General features: G+C 30.1%; 1 protein-coding gene across 1 annotated transcript in view; it reads left to right on the top strand.

The window, feature by feature from the left end:
* LOC123293959 (CD151 antigen-like) overlaps window positions 1–23,717 on the top strand; it is a 60,532-nt gene that overhangs the window by 36,305 nt on the left and 510 nt on the right. Inside the window, exons 3-5 of the mRNA XM_044874971.1 lie at window positions 7,072–7,263; window positions 22,472–22,645; window positions 22,715–22,867. Coding sequence (XP_044730906.1) covers window positions 7,072–7,263; window positions 22,472–22,645; window positions 22,715–22,867 — 519 coding nt within the window. The remainder of the gene's footprint in view (window positions 1–7,071; window positions 7,264–22,471; window positions 22,646–22,714; window positions 22,868–23,717) is intronic.

Genomic DNA, 23,717 nt, shown 5'->3' with positions numbered 1-23,717 from the left:
TATGATATTCAACAGCGTGTAACAGCGACCCCAAAAACCACCGTGTAACAAGTTTGGAATCATTTTCATCACTACTAAACGAATTATGTGTTTAGTATATTTATGGTTAATTTAAAATGCAATTATAAAATGCATATTATTTATGCAAATTACATATTTTTAACTTCTTATAAATTAATTTAGGTCACAAAATTTCCTGAAGCTCTTACGACTCGAATGCCGAAAACCATTATTTATGCAAATTACATATTTTTAACTTCTTATAAATTAATTTAGGTCACAAAATTTCCTGAAGCTCTTACGACTCGAATGCCGAAAACCATTCAAATCGATCTTACTGTTCAAGTTTTTTGAACTTCATTTCTTCATTTCTGCGACTAATTAGATTTATTACAATTCGTTATTTCATGTATATCAATTAATTCGGTACCTGTTTTTAGACATATCTGTTTCGTTACTGTTTTCTGACATAGTTTCATATATCCATTTAGCATATGGTTGGTAGAATGTCTTAGTGTAAGAACTATACGTTCCTGAACAATCTACCCCGTTTACAACTGAACCCACATGAGTTACCCCAATAAGCATTTCTTGTCCACGAATTTCAAGGGTCATTGGTCCACCACTATCACCTACGCATGAGTTTGTGTTAGTTTTAGTTGGATCGAAGCATATAACATCTTCTGGACATTCACCCTCGTCAGTCAGCTCAACTTTAGTTTCCCTTAGGTTAGTCTTTACTGTATTTACTTTTGGATCTGTACGACCCCATCCATAAATAGTTGCTAACTCGCCACCATAACTGCCATAATTATGTAGTAATATTGTTATATGATTTTCTTGAGAGTAGAAGAAATGTTTTACGACTTTTATGAATTGGCCATCAGTCCAGTCATTGTTACCCAAGCTCAATTCATAATTCTAAAAAATAATTTTTTTATTAATTGTATCTGGGGTTCAGTAATTATTTATTTAGTTAATTTCGATTTTAAGGGGGGAAGCCTATTGAGACAATTATTTTTTTAATATTGGTCATAGTTTTAAAGTTTACACATGCAAATGTGGATATTTTGGACTTTTTTCCTTATTGTTTTGCAATGTTTCGGCTCATAACCAGTTTTTGGAAAATCATTCCACTACCCGAAAGTACATAAATAACCTGCAACTCAAAAAAAAAGAGTAAAAAACCGATGATTTGCGTGAACTGTATGAGCTGTTGATTGTTTTTCTCAAAATTGAGATTATGTATCAGGTTAATTTACCACCCTTTTTATGATCTTAAGTTACATCTTTTTCCTGAATTTCAACTCAATAGGGTATTATCGTTAGTCAGAAATAAATTTTGAAAATTGAAAAAAGTTAAAATTTATGTAAAAATATGCTTTAATATTCTGAGTCATAAAAGCACATTTCCCTTTTATAATATTAAAATTAAAAATAGTAGTTTTTAAACTGTATATCACGTGACCCAAAACGCGGGCAAGCCCTGCTGTGATGTCATATCGGTATGAGCCATAGACCATCAGTTAGTTCAGTGTAGACAGCTGGGTATAATATATCCATAGATAATCAGTATTTATATTTATTATAATCAGATGTCTATGAATATATCTGTCAAACTTATTTGTGTTATTTCGTTTAATGATACCGATATTACGTCATCAAATTGGATGCTCGCGTTTTTGACAGTTTAAAAAAGGTTTAAAATTTAATTTAAGTTCTTGGCAAGAAAGCGATGTATTTTTCCGCAAGAAATTTTTGGTGGCTTTTTATTAGCAAAATCAACATTTTGAAGTACTTTTTCAAAAATAGTAGAATACCCTCCCTATTCATTCATTTTCCGAAAAGTTATCAGAGAGTTGAAAATGTGAGGTTACAGCGGTTTTCTTGAGGTTTCGAGTTTATTTTGCGTTGTTCAGGGTTCGATAGCAGGCAAGGTCGATGCAGAAATTCCTAACAAACAATTCTTTTTTTTATTCATCTCAATTCGATCAATAGAAGCAAAGATATTCAAAGAAACGTCTCCGAAGAAAACAATGAAGAGATAAAAATAGCGTGCAGAACAGCCGTGTGGATCGTTCCGGAACCGGAAAATTCCTTTTTTCGAATCCGGAAAATTTTTCGAATTTATTATCAAAATCCGCTAGATTTACTCAACTATTTATAAAAAATTATTCGAATTATTCGTAGTAGATTCGATTATTCATTTCCAGATTTTCATATATATGCACACCATCAATTCACTTAAACTGCACATCCACAGATGAAGTTGGCGACAGGAAAAAAGTGTGCTTGCAATATTAAAGAGTTTACTTACGGTACTATATTCTTTGGTCTCATTATCCAATAAACAATGTTTTGCTGTCAGAACCCATTTTTCCTCAATTAAACTACCGCCACAATCAGTACTTATAGCTCTTCCTTTAGGCGTATTTTTGTCACTGAGTACTATTCTAGCTACCCATGGATGAGGTTCTTTTGATTCCGTACCATTGATAATACGCGACGAAAATGGTGTACTTTTCACATCTAAAAATAATTATTTATTCCATTTTTAAAATAATTGATGTGCTATGAAATGTAAAAACTGGACAAGTTGATAATTTAATGGTGTTATTTATTCAAATGTTTTAATAAACTTTGATTTTAGACCAAAATAATGACCAACTAAAAAATGCAAACTTTATCATGAAAATCGGTATATGGCTATAAAAAATATTCTAGGCAACTTTTTCAAATATAAAATATTCAAGTATAAAAAATGTGACCCCTCACCCTGTTTGACTGTCCAAAATTTTAAATCGATATTCCTATAAACAACGGAAATATTCGGGTGTCTTCATCCTAAATACGGCACACTGTATGATCCATTTTACATTTTTGGGGGACTGTAATGGAAATGGGTTCGGATATTTGCTAAAGCGATTGATTCGACATGTTCTTTAATTTAAACCTTTATTAAAAAAATACGCTGTTTTTATTGATCGCGTTAAAGTAAATAAATTAAATCGATTAAAGAAAATAGTTTTTATTTCAAATTAAATTGGCGTAATAGTTTAGTGAACAAGTTCAAACTGGTGAAATATAGAAAAATTGGCCGTTAAAATATGTGTGATAGCTCGTTGGATTCAAAATGATGTCTAGAAAAATTTCCCAGAAACATTTTTCAGCATATAAATATTTGCAAAATTTATAAACAATTAAAAATAAAAAAAAAAATTTTGTTTCGCAAATATTTCCTAAAATATTAATATTTAAGAAATTTTAAAAAAAATTCTTAAGGAGGAGGTTTCCAATAAAAATTTTCCATTCCCGAAAGTATATCTGCATTAATTATAATTTTAATTTTACGCTGAAAATAGGTTTTTTGCGTCATTTTTAGATTATTGTGAAATTGTCTTTGCGTCTGACACTAAATAATTTTTTTAGGTATTAGATATTAATTTAAAAATTCGAAAAAATTTTTGTGTATTCTGAACACTCTAAAGTACTTATACTAGCTTGATACCCGCACGTTTCACTGGGCTTATAAGTAAAAATCATCGCCTGATAGCCTCAACCTCTCTTGATCTCACTTATCCCCCTTCCATAACACTCGAAGGGATTATTTCATATACACATCTAAAATATATGCAGTTTTCAATTTTTTAAAGTGTAAAATTGTCATAATTCATTGAGTATATCAAAAAAGATAGCCATGAATTGTTTGACATTTACTATTTTAAATATTTACAGAAATCTTTAATTTACGGTTAAAAATGATAAACATAGATGAAGCAGTAAAATATCAGATTAAATTTAATTTTTTAATTTTTTTTAAATATATCTTTATAAATTATAGCTCATGTGTTATTCTAATGTATGAGCTACACTAATGTTCAGTGTCATTCAAGTCCATTCATTAGTTTTTGCGTGAAAGCGTAACAAACACACAAACAAACATTCTTACATTTATAATTTATAGGGATCGTTGAAAACTAATCTTAGAGTTAATTTCCTTAAAAAATTATTTAGCATAAGATGCTCGTTTCTGACGATATAACAGACATCTGAAAATGACGTAACAAAACGAAATATCGACCCCATTTAGAATCTTTTTTTTAATTTCTTTAATATTAATATTTTAGGAAATATTTGCGAAAAACGTAATACCTTTTTTTTCATCTTTAATTGTTTAAAACTTTTGCAATTTTTTATGTGCTGGAAAACGCTTCTAGCACCTTCTAGGCGTCATTCCGAATCCAACGAGCGATTACACGTATTTTTACGACCAGTTTTTTTAGATTATACCCATTTGAACTTGTTAATTAGACTATAAAAGCGAACAGTGTTATGAGTTTTTCGTATTTTACTTACATGAAAAAGCACAGACAAGTGGAAACCATATTTTAAAAAAATACATCATGAAAAGCAATTTGTAAACTGCTTTTAAACTTACAATTAGAGGTATTTTCGCTAAGCTTATATACAAATTTAAGCGATTTTTTAATTTATTATAAATAAAAGTAATTTGAAATTTTCCTGTAATTAAAAAATAATTCGAAATCGAGGACTAGATTATAGTGGTTAGGGGACAGTGGGAATAAAAGAGCCATATGTTTCGAAGAAGACCTTTTAATTTTTTCTAAACGTTGCTGAACGTAGTTTTCTTAGAGGACTGACAATGGTGTTGTGGACGGCTGTCACCTATTGCTGCTATTAAAAAACTCAAATGACTTTTTCAAATTTCAAATTTTTATTGCGATACTAGCGAATAGAGAATTTTATGCCCTTTCAAATGATTTACTTACTTACAGACTTTACTTACAGAAAATGATCAAATTGGCGTAAAAGTTACTTTATATAATTTTGCTCATTGTCAAAGATATTTAAAGTCCAATATTTGGAGAAATGTGAACGATTTTAAAATTGTACTTGTAATAGTCGGGAAGTTGATGGGGCCGCAAATCGTAGCAAATAACTGCCACAAGGGTCAAATGAACCAAATGAACATCATGTTAAATTTGGCTAGTCGGATAATTTTGCGTAGGATTTCCCATATTCGAAAGACACCTATTTTAAACAAAAAAAAGTGAAAACAAACAATTGACATAGTCAATTGTTGAAATACCCTGTATAGAAAGTGTTGAATGCCATTCCATGCATTATTTTAAATAAATTAGAAAAGAAACTGGTAGGTACCAAGATAATTTTTTTCGTTTCAAGAATATTTCACAAAATCACTAGTTGAAGCTGCCTGCAAATTTTCAACTGCCAATATTTTATAGTTTTGGTGAAAATGACAATAAAATTTTGTCCTAATTTACGCTCACACGGGTGAACAATAATGTTTATAAAAATATGTTTCAAACAAAATTTTATTTTTTTATACGAAGCATTTGTTATATTTAAACTTTTGTTCTATCTCTAACGGTTTACTAGATGGGCCCTACGAAACCAAGACCCAAATGACCTATGTTGTTCATTTACGATCTCGATTTCACCCTTTACGTCCTGCGCACGCTATAAAAATTTCACTTATCGAGTTATTGTGTCCACAAATGGACAGACATACAACGGGAAATGGACTAATTCGGTGATTTTATGAATACCTATACCACAAATTGTTAATAGCATCAATATTTTTGAGCTTTACCAACTTGAGACTAAACTTAGTATACCTTGATATGTATTACATATATACAGGGTATAACAATACTGTTATGAAATGATATGGTTATGATATCCGAAAGAATTTTAATAAAAGTGTGATTTTTTTTAACTTTCATTCCACTAAAACATAATAATTAAAATCACATCGCACACGCAATAAATTAATTTTCTTAATTACTTTTGCTTGATGATAATAAATAATTATGTTAAAACATACTTTTGTTTTTATTTATTTTATTAATGCAGGGGTATGTACTTATAATTATTAAACCTAATTATAAATATTCTAATATTTATAATTAACTATTTTACTTAACATAAAAGTATTTGTTTCATTTTTTAGAAATATAATTACGTTAATTATTATGCTACCTGTTCATTTTAACACGTACCTATTACATGAAGCGGAAATGAACATTTTTACAAAACCACAAATTTATTCAATAAAGAAATAAAATGAAAGAAATTTTTAAAAAGAAGCTTTTATTTAATACAATTGATTAGAAATTAGCAGAAAATTGGAATTAAAAATTCCCAAATCCCATACTTTTCTTTCTGGATTACAGATTGTGCTCAAGCCTCGGCAAGTGGCTTGGAATATAAAAAAGATCAAGAGAGGTTGTGGCACCCGGTATCAACTATATTCCTTTCGTACCTTCGTACATTATCAATGCAGCGCTTACTTTTTTTATTTAGAAGATATTTTTCTGAAAATTTAAGGTTTTAGTTTTAGAAGTTAAATACTTGTTTAACTTTGTTGCTACTTTTAGTTTTTACTGTATGAATTAATTGTAGTATTAGATTAAAAAAGACATACTTCTCATTTAGTAGTTGATTACTCAATATGTGAGTACATTGCGTTTGGTTTGATCAGGTTATTTATTATGACATTACATAAAAATTGCATTATACTTACTTTAAATTATCTCTGTTTTCTTTAACTTCTGATAACTTTCACATCTCAATTTTTTTAAATGATAAAACATAAAATTTTGACAAAAAGTACAAATTGACAGTTATAAAAATATTTTTTCTTAAAATTCATGGCAACTTGAATCGATTGAAAAAGTTTTAGTTTCTTAGGTAACCTAGATGTCGGTTTTTAGTGTCTGTTGCAGTTTTTTGGTTTCTAATCCGAACCAGCCAACAAATATCATGCGATAAGGAACATAACCAAATGAAAATAGTTTTACAGTTCTGGCCGTTTTGGCTACAACGGTTCAAATTTGTCTAAATTTACACTGGTTCTAAAATAAATAAAAGCTTACCTTTAAAAAGTACCTTTAGTCTTTTACCCAACGGCTTCACTATTACTTCGTACTTCATGGCGCTTCCACCATATTTATACTAGTTCTTAATTTCAATTTAATTTTTTTAAACAAACGGAGATATATTTTTAACATTAGATTATTTTTTCAGATAACTGGTGCTATTGTTCTGGGAATTGGAATTTGGACCATACTTGAGAAACATCAATATATATCGTTATTATCCAGCGGCACATATGCAGCTGCAGCGTATATTTTTGTAGCTGCAGGAAGTTTAGTACTTATTGTGGCTTTATTAGGTTGTTGTTCTGTTTTAAAAGAAAATCGACCATTACTTATAAGTGTGAGTATTTTTAGTTCATTTTCGTCAGGAATTCAATTATTTCTTTGTCACAAGTTTAGTCGCAGAGACGAAACACTAAAAACGGTCAATGTTCGAAAGATTTGAAAAGTTAGTTGGATTTCAATGCGGTTTTTTGCATTCGATTCACTAGAGCATCAAGAAATTTTGTGAACCAAATTGATTAATAAGAAATTAAAAATATGCAATTTGCATAAATAATATGCATTTTATAATTGCATTTTAAATTAACCGTAAATATTCTTAATTTACAATTCGATTAATGGTGATGAAAATGATTCCAAACTTGTTACGCCGAGGTTTTTATATACTTTACGCTGGGGTTATCAAATATTGCGTCAGAATTGGTCTCCGAGTTACCTGGTGCCCAGAATAAACAGTATCCCCGTCGTCTCCTGGAGTTTTCGGGCAAATCTTTATATAATCGGTCCAAACTCGTTGCTCGGGGGGTTTTGGGATAAAAAAACCGCATTCAAATTTTTCGACATCTCTGCTTCATTTCTGCTCGAGCTGGTTTTATAACAGATGTTAAAGAAATTAGACATTATCCAACTTAGATATTTTTCGTTTATTTGAAAGACGAATAAATAAAAAAAAACTGAAAATTATAAAACTGCCTAAGGTATGTTTAATATTTTTTGGATTAGTTTAAATTTAAAATACATATAAAAGTAAAAAGTTTACATTTCAAAACAAATAAATTTTTCTAAATTTCTTCTAGAATTTCAATGGATAACGAACAAAATGCTGCTATTGAAAATACGAAATACGCGAAATGACTGAATATAATTTTTTTCTTTTGAGATGTTCTTTATTATTTGTAGGAATTTGTATTTTACTGTTCATGGTTAAGCAGTTTGAATGTAGTTTCTTCTTTTAGTTAGTTTTTTCAAGATGATTGCTACATCTGATAACATGCAGTATCTCATAATGTTCAATAAAAGTATTTACATAACTGCAAATTTTATACAAATTACAGTTCTTATAAAAAGTTTAAATAGTTTTAATAGTTTAAGTTTTTGTTAATCTTAATATACAGAGTGTCTTTTTTAAGTTGGCATACGCTAGAACTCGATAAATAAAAGAAAAAGCTTCATACGAAAAATGTTAGTTTCAAAGGCACACATCTTATACTGGCATCAAATTCGAAGGTTTCAATTTCAATCAAATATGTTCCTCACTCTGATTCATAATTGACAAACATTTGATGAACGCTTTAAAAAACACAGTTGTTCTTTATAAATATGTAAACAATTTTTTGTTTGAAATAGATATTTGTAAACCAAATACTTTAGACAGTAATTGATAGCAAAAATTTAGCTTTTTGTGCGTTTGTTCAATCAATTTAATATCTTGAAAAACCACTTTTATTGGATTTATTGGAAAACTTTTTTCGAAGAGGGCCTAGATTTCACAGAAACAATTATACGAAATAACATCAATAACATTTACAGTAAGTTGCTAAATACTGTATACGAACAAAAAATGTTACTTTTTTAATCAATAACAACTTTCTAATTTAAAGTGTTCGTCAATCGATTACCAGTTACAGACTGAGCTATGCCTTGAACTTGAAAATCTAGATCAAGTTTAATGTCTGCGTAACATGTGCGCCTACACTACCAATATTTTCCATCACATCACACCCATCGCTTGAAATATTTTTATCGATAAAAGTTATTTTTCGAGTTTCAAGCAACTTAAAAAAGCCCCATGTATAAAATAAAGTCCGGTTAGTTAGACCATTTATAACTCAAGAACGGATGAACCGATTTTAATGATCTCTGGTAATTTATCTTCTATTTCTATATTAATTTTGGTTAACGCCATTTGACCTATTAACGCTCTTGATAATTTTTCTTTCCAAAATTTTCAAAAGTTTAAAGCATAGAAAAAGTTTGAAATTTAAAATTACATTATTTTGCGTAAAAAAGGTAGCTGAACATCTATAATTGATTATTTCAAGCATGAAATTTATTTTTGTCATTTTTTGTGATTTGCAATTAATCGATTTGATACATTATTGCTTGGATGGCACGTGCAATCAGCTGTGAAATTTTAATCTTTTTTTGAAAATAAAATAAAATTTTTATTATAAAATACAGTTTTTACCTCCATGTAACAATAATTTAATATCTACGATGTAATCGGTTTTACAACCATATTTTTTTAACGATTCCTTACTCCTTTTTTGGACTAAATGCTTATATTTTATAGTTTTATTATCGATTATTTCCTCCTATAACTTATAAAAATTTAAATCGCTCAAATAAAATTGATTTTCATTCAGTCAATTCGTAAGCGAATTATTTAAAGCGGTCTATATTTTTTGTTCAGTAGTGTAGATTCATAGCAGGTATACATCATTTAAAATCTGATACAGTCAGCAAAGATATTGTCCTATGCATGATAGAACAGTGAAAAAGAGTGACATTATAACTTTTATTACATTCTATTTTCTATTTTTTCTAAAGACATAATAAAGTTTAACTAGTTATCACGGATGGGTTATCGGTAAGGAAAATAAGGCACGTGACTAGAAGCTCAAGGTTATCAAGGGATTCGTGCTCGGAAGTCTAGTGAGTTATTATTATATAAGTACTAGTACTAGTAAATGAGGTTCTGGCCTAAGTTAATTAATACCTGGATGACTAAACTTTCCTCGGTATTTTTTTACTTAAAAAGACACAAATTTTATCACTATATAATATAAGATCCGTTTAAAATGTCTCCACACAAATAGCAATTTGAAAGACCCGATAATGTACTGTATTTCGTTAACTACGATATAGGTAAAGTATATATCACAACAGCTATCTATCAACCAAAACTGACAAAGCACCACGAACTTCACACTGCACAATGCATACGAAACGTACCACATGCAATGTATATATTCACCAATATTTGCAGTTAATGTATCAGTTTTTCCTGAAAACACGAATAAAACGATGTTTTCTAAAATCAAACCTAGCTCGATCGATTTTTCGCCCCCGAAATCCCCTGTTTAATAAATTTCTTGAATATCGTTGGAGCCATTTCCGAGATTGTTGATATATACAAGAATACTCGTTTACATATATAAGATTATTCTTATCAAGTAGTCATAGTGATCGACAAATTCCCTGCTGCATTTTTTCTTACCGAAAATATGTACCGTCATCGTGCTCATATGAGAATACAGCTCTTTCGAAAAAAGTTGTAGAATCGTCAAAAGATAGCCACTCACAAAATTTCAAGTATGCATTAATCATTCTACAAAGAACCCTTTCTTTCCCACGGTCTAAATGATGCTTTTTCAAGAAAATCTTCCACTGTAGAAACAAAATGAGCATTACAAGCAGCAAGCATGTGCTATAAGAAATATGCTGCTCACGTAGTCACGCCTCGTGTTGTCTTGCAGCAACATTACTTCACAATTATAATTGCACTTATATCCCCTGTACTAAAATGTATACAATTATTATTATTATATGCTTTGCTTATGTAAAAAATCTTCATGTAATTGAAGATGATGATTTTGATGGCGTCTGCATTCAGTCATTTGTTCGTTCATCGTTCTTGGATGGATGTATGGTATGTTTTATTAAAATACCAAACGTTAAAAATCTGTTTTTTAAGGTAGTATAGCAGTATCAAAGACCTTAGTTAACACTTATTTTAAAAAAAATTGTTCAAAAGGTCATAGTTTCCTTTGTTAAAAAAAAATATTAGATTTTTTACTGTTTCATTTAAGGATGTACGAGCGAAAGGCAATTTTGGATAAAAGGCTTGATTTTTTTTATATGAAGTTAGATTAAGTTTAAATCAATTCTGAAAATTTTAGGGATGGTTGCCCGATTATTTAAATAAATAAATGACTTCAAAAGTAGGTATATTTAACATTGATGTTATGGGAAAACGGCAGATGGATGATATGTTTTCATAGATTTATCCAAATATAATCGGTGGAAATTAAAAAAAAAACTATTTAAATTAAAGTAAAAACCTTAACAAATTCTTGAAAACAAAAAACCCCGTTGTCGCCGTCTAATTAAGGATGTATGAGCAGGGTAGTAGACACAAATTATAACAAGTGAAAACAAACAATTGACTGAGTTAATTGTTGAAATACCATTTATAGTCAGTGTTGATTTCTTGATCACATAACACATTCAAACATGTGACACATACATAACTGATAGTCAAGTACATATTATAAAATTTCCGCCTAATTGGCGACCTCACGGGTAAACAGTGATGTTTACGAAAAAATTTTTCAAACAAAAGTTGATTAATTTTTGATAAAGAACATTTTTTACATTTAAACTTTTGTTCTATCTCTAACGGTTTACAAGATGGGTCCTACGGACCCAAGACCCAATTGACCTATGATGCTCATTTACGAACTTGACCTCACTTTTTACGTCCTTAGTACGCTGTAAAAATTTCAGCTCGATATCTTTTTTCGTTTTTGAGTTATCGTGTCCACAGACGGACAGACGGACGGACGGACGGACAACCGGAAATGGACTAATTAGGTGATTTTATGAACACCTATGATAAAATTACAAACTTGGCTTGACTAAACTTAATATACTATGTAGATATATTTCATATATACATGGTATAAAAAATTTAATTTTTCAATTTTGATGGTGATTATGTTATAACTTGACAATATAAGATGAAAAGTAAGAATACAATTTTTTCAATATCAGGAGTAATTTTCAAAATATCGAAAATTGAAAATTTTGTTTAATTATTTAGCTTTCGATATTTCGAAAACCGAGGTAGATATCGAAAAATTCTTATTTTTCGTCTACATTCATGAAGTTATAATAAAATTTAAAGTTGAAAATAAGGTACAAATACCCGACTAGAAATTGTGATCGTGGACCTGATAGGGATAGCCTTGATTCACACAAGGTCCTGATAAGGTCTACCCCATGTGGACATGAGTAGGACTGTTGCGCTTTTTTTTAAGAAGGACCTGATAAGGAAATAAAAATTAGGACCTAATAGGGAAATTCACAGAACCCTATTAAAACCTGATCGCGGATTGATTATTAAAAATAGAGCAGTTTTAAGATAATCATTAATTTATTAATAAAATTTTTCTTACATCGTATAATACTAGTAAAATATTAGTATATGAACATTTAAGGATGGATGCCATGTCAAATTCGGCAGTACATCTAATTAATTTTTTAATTAATTTTTATAGAGAATCATACATACAAATATTTTTTTTAGTAATTATAAGTATGAAATAATGAATATTGTATCTTTAGTTAATTATTTATCATAAAACAAGTATGTAATTTGACTTGAAATTTTCATAAAATAATGTTATAATAACATTTAAATGACATAAAAGTATGATTTTCCCAAAATTGAACTCAAATATTTCTACAAAAACTTTACTGAGTTTAATGATAAATTGGCGAATGACAAACAATTTCAGATGACAGTAACGACCAATTTTTTTTTGCATAAAATAATTCTAAAAAGTGCAGTAGTAGTTTTCAAAAATTACGTTTTTTTTTTTTTACTTCAGTTCAATTTTACGTATCATATTTTTTAATTTTTTTCTAACTTAAACTACTTCCGGCAAAAATAACCCGGTGTTAAATGACGCTTTCAATTTCGATTATTTCTCTTAAACCCACGGAAAAGTACTATTTTTTTCCATGTAATCGAAAGAGTGGAGTTTATTCTTCAACATACTTTAAATTGAATAAAATAACTTCAAATTTAATATTGGGTATCCATCCTTAAATAAACTTTTATTTTTTAGAGGCTTGTTTCCGCACGCTACCCTGACCATCCCAATCTTTAACATTGTTCATCACCGATTTCACTGCTCCTTTGAATGTATTGTCATTCAGAATTCCACCATCATCTTCCTTGAATATTGTAGACATTGCCTCTGTAATTTTAATGAATTAAAAATCAATTGATGTATATCTATGTAACATGGCACATTTGATCTAATATTTAACACCAGAATATAAAGTCACCAATAAAAATTGATAATATATATTTACCTTTTAAATATTGGTAGAATGCAAAATCCTTCAAAACTTTTTTGCCTTGAACTGCTTTTGTTGTGGTGAATTGTTGAGCTAAATCTCGACACATGACTGCATCCTTCACTTCTTGCATAGCCAAACTTAAATCAACAATTTTTGACTGCATTTCTCGCTGCGCTCGGCCATACGTCTTAACAAAATCCTCAAACATATCCAATAAATAATCTGAAAAATAAAATTAAAATAATTAAACTTAAAATTCTACTGAAAATCAATAATAATTCGATTTGAAAATTATAAATGTTACTCACGTTCAAAAGCATTTCCACCTTCCGGTTTTTTAGTACTATGTATTTGTTCTGTAGGTATATTAGATGAATTTTTCGTTGAATGTATTTTAGATTTTGTAAAATCTCGGTCTTCTTGAATTGTAGAAGGACTACTATCATCAGAAGAAACTTTTTTCTCTGCCAATGTATCATTATATTGTTTTTTAAAAGTTAATTTTTTTGAAATTTTGCCTTTATTAGATGGATTTTTTGATGGTGATAAAAATGGTTTAAATTTCGTACCAGCCCCCTCTTCTTCATATGAACTGATACTAGCAGAATCGTCAGAATTATTGAAAGTGAATTTTTTAGCCTGTTTTTTTGTACTATACTTAATGCCATCGGAATTTTTTTGTGTTGTATATTTGTTTTTCCTGGAAGTGGTTTTGCGTACGTTGTTGCCACTATTCGAAAGTGTCGATAAAGTAGCTAAAATATTGTGAAAATATGTCATTATAAATACAGATCCATATGAGAAATATAATATGCATATGTGTATACACCTTATACATGTGAAAAATAGAATATGTATATGTGTATACACCGGTTCAGTACTTTACGATAAGAAATATTCACTTTATTTGAGAGTTATAAATATAACTTACATTCGCTGTGTTCAATATCCTCTAAATCAACCATGACGTCACGAATATTTTCTTTCAGTTTTTGTTTAACTGACGCCGTTTTGAATTTTAAAATTTTCTCATCTTGTTGAGCTTTTTCTTTAGCCTTTACTTCACTATCGGTCGAAAATGCATACGGTTTTTTCTCTAAAATCGTTACTTTCATTAAAGCATCTTCATATGAACCTACAAATGAAAGCAACAAATTAATACATGAAACTTAATAAGACGTTTATAGCATTTTTTTTAAATTTTTGAGCCATATGACCGAAGAAACTAGCAACAAAAATCATTAAAATTCAAATTGGCGAAAACGATGCAGAAATTCATGAAGTTATACCAATGGCGCTGTGACGTCAATTAATAAGAATTTCATACATATTTTTTCAAACACTGTTTTGACATAGTTTACATTTTTCTTTATTGAATAACTCCTTTATTTTCAATTTTACACGAAAAATGGTTATTTGAAATTAAATTTCCTACTATTTTAGTTCTTATCAATTTTTTCCTACGGTATTTTCCGATTTAGACCCGAAAAAAGTTGGTCGTGAATTTTTCTTTCTTGCATAACTCGTTTATATTTCCTATTTTTTTAATTTTACACGAAAAATGGTAATTACCAAAGTTTTTGGAAATTCCATTTCCTTCAATTATGGTTCTTATCAATTTTTTCCTAGGATTGATATTTTTCGATTTTCGAAAGTAAACGAGTTATTTAATAAAAAAGATGCAAACTATGTCAAAACAGTGTTTGGAAATCTATTTCTATAAAATGCTTTGTCCTGAATGACTGACGGATCATTACATAGCCTAAACCGCTGCTCGTATGAAATATAATAATTAATACTTAATAATTGACATCACAGGCTACTAGCCAATATAAGTCGTTTTAAATTATTTAAAATATGTTGACTTTTTAACAATTGTTACAGGATCTGCTCGGCCTAAATTTTCATAAAAAATTAACAAAAAGCATTTCAATTTTTCATGAAAAATCTATATAGAATAACCATAACATGTTTTAATAAAAGTTGTTGATAATTAATTTTGATAATGTAAATCTGTAAATACTTGGAAAAAAAAACTTACGTGCCCTTCCTCGCACTTCGACACTAAACAAAGGCCAGCTAGGCAATGGATCATCACAATTGATGATCATCCGGGTCAATAAATCCAATTCTTCTTTATCATATGGATCGTCGTCTTTTTTTTTTGGCATGAATCGACATTTTAACACATCATGGTCACCATCAAAATCGAACCATGACGTTGGCACAATATCAATTTCTAATTCTTCTTTCTTACTTTCGGTAAAAATCACCAACCGATACTTGTAGTCCATGGTTTAATATTTTAATAATGTTTTTAATTATAATAATGTAATATTTAACACTAACTTTTTTTTAACCGACAAAAATCACTGCGACGCACAACAAAGTTAACTAAAACTGTTATAGACAAAGAATGAAAGAATAGTCACGTGTTCACGCGTCATAGTAAGAGGGGCAATACCAACACTTGAAATTAGATACACAAAAATAAAACAATTGGGGCAATACTATAAATTCTTGATATCAGTGCGTAATTATTTTATTTGGGAACAAAAAAAAGGGCGGTATATTTTAAATAGAGTTCTAATATTCACAAAATACAATTTTTTTACAATGTTCGGGATTTTTTTGTTATGGGTTCGCGTCATCGACATGCAGTGCGCGCGCATCGATATACATAAAATATTATGCTATTGTGTATATGTATAGGTAATCGAATCACACAGCTCACATACACACAGCTTAGGTTGTGTGAGTTAATACTGGTGGGCATAGAGTGAACATTGTTGTTTTATTAAGTGAAAACCCGTTGAAATTGTGTACATTGAAATTTATGTAAATTTCAATACAAATTCTATCCACAAATCATATGATTGTTATTTCAATTGATTTGTATTTATATTTTGTCAAAATCTTGTACAGCCCGTAATATATTTAAATAATAAAAAACCATATAAACATGCATAATATTGTTGCTCGGAGTGTAAATAGATGTGAAAACCAGATTCATGTTGATCTTTTTAATTCAAATATTATGAAATTTCAAATTTTTATACTAAAAGTTCTAAGTTTTCACTTCTATCGACAGTACCTGTGACTGCCATTTTTTTTTTAGTCTATTTTTTTTTTCTTCAATGCAACAGAGGCATGACATATAGTTTTTCACGACTTCCGTTATGAATAGCAAATAAAATCATTTTCTGTTTAATGTCTATAAATCTGCATGTTTTGTCATACCAATTTCTTCTTGAAATACGCCACATCTTCATTATTCCAGAATTAGATGGGCTTGTAAAAAGTGATCCTTTTTTTTCGAGGACTTTGCCTGAGATTTGTATGTTGTTTTCACTATCACCACCACTTATAAACATTCTATCAATTTGTAGCACACTTTCACTGCCATTCTTCAGCAAAACGATATTGTTTGGGAATTCACTTGTAATAATACAGTTCTTAAACATAATTCGTTTTACAATAATATCATCACTAGCGCACTTAGGATGCAGTTTCCGTAATATTTCAATAGATTTTGGTTTTTCTGGTTTCTTCATAACAGCCAACATTTCGTTCCACCGACGACAAAATTGTGATAATGGCCTATTTCCATGATGAAGTAATCTTTTTATTTTTCCTAGCATATTTTCGAATGGATAAGCATTTATTCTAGACATCGGACAATTCATGTAGCTAACATCATCGGCAAGGTGAATAAGAGCATGCATATTACTAATTAGACACTCTTGTCCGTAGAAAAATGGTGCCCACAAAACAAATTTTCTCAAGAAATATTTTGCATGACTACATCTACTTGTGGCAAGTTCAGTCGACCACAATAATCGACAGGCGATATGTAAAAACATAAAATGAGTATAAATTTCTTCTCGGAGAATGTTTTTGAAAATTATAGGTCCAGCATATAACAGAAGAAACTGATATTCTGTAGCTTTAAATTTTTTGACATCTTTTAGCGATCTCGTTGATCTCTGGAAATCATGAGGTACTTGATTTTGTATTGATACCAGTGAATTGGATAGTTGCGTTTTAGCATTATGACTTAATCTTACATTCTTGATAGTTCCCTCTAGCCAATACTCCAAAAGTTTTTTCATCACGCCCAGGAAAACTAGATGCATTGAATCCAAAGAAAATTGATTAATCAAATCAATTGGAGGATTAGTGTTAATCAATGGACTTACTCCATTATGGTGATGAGGATTGTTTTGAGCACGAAAAGATGCATCAGTTCTTTCATCATCATTGAACATGGGCTGGCCGTCTACCCAGGAATATGGATAAGTTGTTCGATTCTTTACTCGAATACCTTTGATTTCACACCTCTCGCAACTGTAGAAGCCTGTATGGCCAATTATGCATTTTAAAAACGCACGTGCTGGTCTATCAGCTACAAAGGCTTTAATTTTAACATGAAAGAATTGATCATCAACGTGTGTCCCGTTTGCTTGTAGATGATTTACTTCGTCGATAAATTTTTCTAAATACTTATTGGGGTCAGCTGGTTTTTCATTACCGCAATAAATTGCCACTGGAAATGGGTGATAAACATCTGGATCATTAAACACTTTGCACAATATTGGCCAGAACTGTTTGGAGCTCGATTTGAAAAGTGGTAATCCATCAACATTGATAAGTAACTCAATAACGTTGGACTCGTGTAAAGCTGGGTTAATTATTATTTGAAGATGTTGTTCAATTCCAAAGTACACAAATTCACTATTACTATCAAAATGCTCTATATCGTACGGCATTGACGATGTATTTAGAAAAGTCTTTGCACATTTTGGTAATTTTGGATACTTCTTTTGTAAGATCTTTAATAATCCTTCAAGGCGAGCATGGGGTATAGGGGGATTTTGCAGTGCCCATTTGCGGATTTCATTAACATCGTCGTATTCTTCATCTTCATTATCTACGTCCTCCTCTGTATCAGAATCTGTTGATCGATGAATTATTTCTTCAGATTCTGATTCAGACTCCAAATTTATATTAGACTCTGACTGTGAGTCAGCCTCTGCATCCACTCCCTCTGTTACGCGTTGCAGTTCTCCATACGTACTAATTTCTGAATTTGGTTCAGCTTCAGTTTCTTCTCTTTCTTCTACATACCTGGCTTCTCTATAATTATTTTCTTCGGTAGTTTCTTCATTAATCAATGCCTTACAATCATTTAATTGAACATTAGAACCACTATCACTGTTATTGTTAGAAGTCATTAACATTTCACGATGAGCATTACGACTTCGATTTATTCTCAGACGTGAGAGCTCACGTGATCTCCGAATACGATAATCGTTCGTCTCCGACATTATAAAACAGAAATTAATTATACAAACACTTTTCACAAAAATTAGTAGAAAAAACCAGAATGACACTTCTACATAAACTATCAAATATACAATTAATTTTAACCCAAGATGAAATGGAATACAAATCACTTCCTTCTAGTCTGAGCAATTTGCGGATTGAAAAATATATAAATTGCAGTTGCGCGCGCATCGCAAACTTCATTTGACATTTGTATTTGATTGTTTCATTATTAACACACAATAACATAATATTTGAATTTGTAACGAAATCTAAAAACGTTACAAAAATCTTAAAAATTAAATCGTTACAATTTCAAATAATATAAAATGAAAATAATTAAAATCAAAATAACACCTACGATTATTGTTTTAAAATTGTTTTCAAATAAGTCTCGTTGTCTAAGAATGTAAATCAACATTATAAAGATTATGCTTATATGATATCATATATGCATAAATTGATTATTGCGTAACTTGATTATTTCGAAGTTGATCTAATTTTTCTTGGATAGTTACCCGATATTCGAATTCTGGCTAATCAAGTTTAACCACACTCAGTCCTGATCAGAATTCCATTATATTTACCTTGTAAAGGATAAAATGATCTAATCATGATAAGAACCTAGCGTGAAAAACTTGATTTCATCAATTTTTTACTTTGATAGGATAAACTGTGGACATCCTGATTAGGGCCCGACAAGTATATTCCTATTTTGGATATCTTTATAAAGTCCTCATTCGGACCTCACTAGGATTTCCTTAAGATGGACAACCTTATTAGGTCCTCACATATATCGGGTTATCCTGTTTCCAATTTCTAGTCGGGTAATTTCAACCACAAGTATAAACTTACTTTGGCGCTCGTACTACCTTAAGAAGCGTAATTAATTAAAATTAGGGAGCCCTTTAATTTCGGGCTCTTATGATTATCTTTGTTCAAAGTTTCATACCATGTATATATGAAATATATCGTGGTAAAAAAAGTTTAGTCCCAAGTTGTAACGCTTAAAAATATTAATTGATCTACTTAGTTCATTTCCGGTTGCTAGCCCGACTGTCCGCCTGTCTGCTTGTCTCTTAACACGATAACTCAAAAACGAAAAGAGATATCAAACTGAAATTTATGGCGTGCTCAGGGCGTAAAAAGTAAGGTCGAGTTCGTAAATGAGCAACATAGGTCAATTGAGTCTTGGGTTCGTTGGACCCATCTTGTAAACCGTTAGAGATAGAACAAAAATTTAAATGTAAAAAATGTTCTTTATTAAAAATGACTTCGATACTACCTATTATACTACCTTACTGCTACACAGAACAAACATATTACATCGAAGTTAATTTATTTCCAATGTTTTGTTTGCGTTTCATAAGTACCTACATATCACCATCATCATTTCTGACTACTGATCGTAACGTTTTAGTTTAACAAATATCTGACCGAAAACTCTCGCGCGACTTCTGTATACAAAAACTTTTGATTAATGTGCAAACCGAGTAGACTATCACAAACCAGATTTTCTAAGGAAAAGGGGGTCAGAAACGATATAACATTTATACTAAGCAGAGTGTGCTATTAAGGACGAAATTGCCGAAAATAATCTCTTTCAATTCAGATTTGCGGAAATTTTTACCAGCCAGGATTTTAAGCCAGGTGGTGTCCATATCCGTAAGCTAATTATTTAGAAGACCCAAAAATGCAACCAGAGGACCAAAACATTCGTTTTCTATACCCTCCTGCCCACCACTCCAAAAAAAAAACATAAAATTAAAGGTCTTTTCGTTACTTAATTTTGTCTCTTGGTTTTATATTATAGCGAATTTGAGATTTTAAATCTAATATTTAAGAGAAGCAGTACATTTTTAGGCCGTGAATCTATTTTTCGTCATTGTAGCCAGCATAATAAGTTTGAAAATGAGGGATAAATCTTGGAGTTTGATACAGGAATAAGGAAGATATAAACATGTGTCAGAAAAACGGGCTAAAGAAATAATGTAAGAATGTAAGACAGCTTGTTATCTTATACATTTAAACTAGCAAACAGCCAACGATTTTCATGTAAATTAGTATGTAGGTGGTTTTTGGAGCGAAAAAATCGATCTAGCTAGGTTTTATTTTTAGAAAATGTTGTTTTATCCGTGATTTCAGGAAAAAACTGAAACATTGACTGCAAAATATGAGTTTTCCTGACATCTATTTGCAACGAAATAAGGTACATTCCTGCTACATTTGAATTGGTATTTATGTAGAGATATTTTAAATGGTTTTTATATTAGTGATCAAGTTTGTGCCTTTTCTCCAAAAATGCCGAGTAAAGCTCGGTTATCCAGGTACTTTTTCCTATTTGTAAAAAAAGGAATAAACTATTTCTTTTGTACTGTTCTTTCTTAGAAAAAAATATTATTATCTTCCTTATTAAAAACTATAAAATCTTTTATTGCATCGGCCTATCTCAAAACCAAAAGATCCATTTAAACTTAACGAGGTTTTTCGAATATTGGAAATAATATTTCTATATTACCTCTGTAATAATAAACACTACATACTACGCTGTAATTTGTGTTTAGAAATAAAAAATTATACATTTCATGCTTATTATAATAAAATAAATACCAATTTTAATGAAATATTAATGATGCGGTAAAATACAAAAGTTAATACGATACACACAAGAAGAATTTGTTGTTTTTTTTTTTGAAAACAGGTTTTGCAGTGATTGTCATCTAATCGAATGCGCCTACCAACTGGTTGCAAATGTGATTTATATTGAGTTTGTTTAAAGTGTCCTCATTTTGAATTAGAAAATAACTTATTAACCGATTATACAGAAAGAGGATAAAAATTTATAATTGAATTACTCACAGCAGGTGATCTTGAGCTTCCATCTATCCAAATTTAATCGGAAGATTCCCAACAGTCTCTTGAGTCTTTCTTTTGAATTAGTCCCAAAGCCGGCATGCTTATCATCTTTCAGAATTATTTTTAAATTGGAAACTCCGTAAAAGTTTCCTATAAAAAAAAATTCCAAAAAACAAAGTGTGCCGATTTTAGGACTATGGCGTTATCAATGAATATTAATATTATACTTTCATCATCTTAGGGCTTCCCCTCGGAATTTAAGCGGAATGTTTGTACAAACCCTTAATTTGATAGTACAAATGATCATGTGTGCGCGTCCTTATAGATATTCAAGGTCAAAGGTCGCAAAAATCAGTAGTTTGATAATCCTCCCTTTGCCTTCAATCGTATTTACATTTACTATTAAAGTTGAAGAAGAAAAAGTTATCTACAAATTTTTTCCGAAACTTTTTTTTTTTGTACGTTGAACCGCTTTTTTAAATAGAGGGTGGAGAAGATGGAGCGCTCAGCTTAACGTACTTCGATGCTGGGTCAATATTTATAAATATAACGTATTACGAATTAAGGTATAAAGTAATATTTAATGAATTATTAAGTAAAAAACCGTATAATAGACAGGGTCAATCGTGAATCCCAGTCTATTATGCGGTTTTTTTTTGTACTACTTTGACCTTTGATCTTGAATATGTAAGAACCGCGCACACAACCATATGTGACTTTTGAGGAAATATTTGTGCTATCAAAATAAACGTTCGAAAAAAATTCACCTTATTTCATTAGATTCCGAGTTTGACCACTATTTTTTTGACTAAGATGATTGGATTACTATTAAAGAATCTCCTAAAAAAAATCCTTGACTGTGAACATTTTCGTCAAAGAAAAATTTGCAAGGCACAAGGACAACTATCTCGCATATTTCTATCCTTTAATTTAATACAAACACAACAACCACAATAAATGATTGAATAATAATTTTTCTAATTTTTTTTCAGTACATTTTTCTTCTGCTCTTCATATTTTTGCTGGAAGCTATGGTTGGAATAATGTCGTACATTTATCGTGAGCAATTAAATGCAGAATTAGAGCAAACATTGAATACAACATTCTTAGAAAGCTACGCCATTGATCCACATCGAACAAAGGCCATTGATTTAATGCAACAAGAGGTAAAGGTTTTAAGAAATTATTTTGATTTTTGAATCTGGGTTTATGGATATTTTAATTTCTTTTTGCAGTATAAATGTTGTGGTGCCATACGGTTTGAAGATTGGGAATATAGTCAAGCTTTTAAAGAAAATAAAACTAAGTATCCTACACCAGATTCCTGCTGTAAAACACCTTCTTTAAATTGTGGAAGAAGTATTAGTCCAAGCAATATTTTCTATAACGTAAGTAGATTGATTGGTAAAAGGGCAGCGTAAATCATTGATATTTAGTGTAGATTATCAAACCCACTTTTTTTTTATTCTTTGTAATCCAAAATAATGGTATTGGATTACAAAACTTACCTTCGCATTAACGTATGAAGATAGGGAAAAGTGCTTTATAATAATCCCTCGTGTTTATAAGTGAACCATTAAAACCATCGGTATATTTATCCATAAATGGCTTCCACGTGATCAAATTAATCGTTTAACAAGGACTTATGGCGGTGTATAAGCTATTTTGTGTTTCGTAGCAAAAATATTAATTTTACTGCTTAAGATCTATGATAAGACTATTTCAACGTAAAATTTCTTTTTTTGTGTTAGTTTTTGCCGACGGGTTGTTGACATTATGTTCTTCTGTTGACTATTCATAATATTATACCTTATAACTCATTTTGATAGGCGTATAATAAATTTTAAAGTCAGTTTTTATGACGATATTCATATATGTTGTTCCGGGTAAAATGATCTCCTTTATACTTGTTAAAATGATCCCTATATTGTGTGTAAAATTATAATAGATAAAATGATCCCCCATCATGTGTCGGGTCTTGAATGTCTTAATTTAGATAATTTTATCAGCGATTTTTGTTTTCATACTAATCGTTCATGCAATGTAAAAGAACAATTAATATTTTATGTGAACTTGTTTGATAAAAAATGCAATGGGATCATTTTACCCACCTATTCTTACAAGGTCAAAAAAACGATCCTTTTTGAGAAATATTGAATACTTCTAAAAAATTGAACAAATCAAAAGAAATTGTCATGTTAATATTGCAACAGTTGAATAAATATATCGACATTATAC

Source organism: Chrysoperla carnea, chromosome 2 (assembly GCF_905475395.1).
Source record: "Chrysoperla carnea chromosome 2, inChrCarn1.1, whole genome shotgun sequence".
Taxonomy (NCBI): domain Eukaryota; kingdom Metazoa; phylum Arthropoda; class Insecta; order Neuroptera; family Chrysopidae; genus Chrysoperla; species Chrysoperla carnea.
The sequence above is the reverse complement of the archived record's forward strand: the minus strand, read 5'-3'. Positions and strand labels throughout refer to the sequence as shown.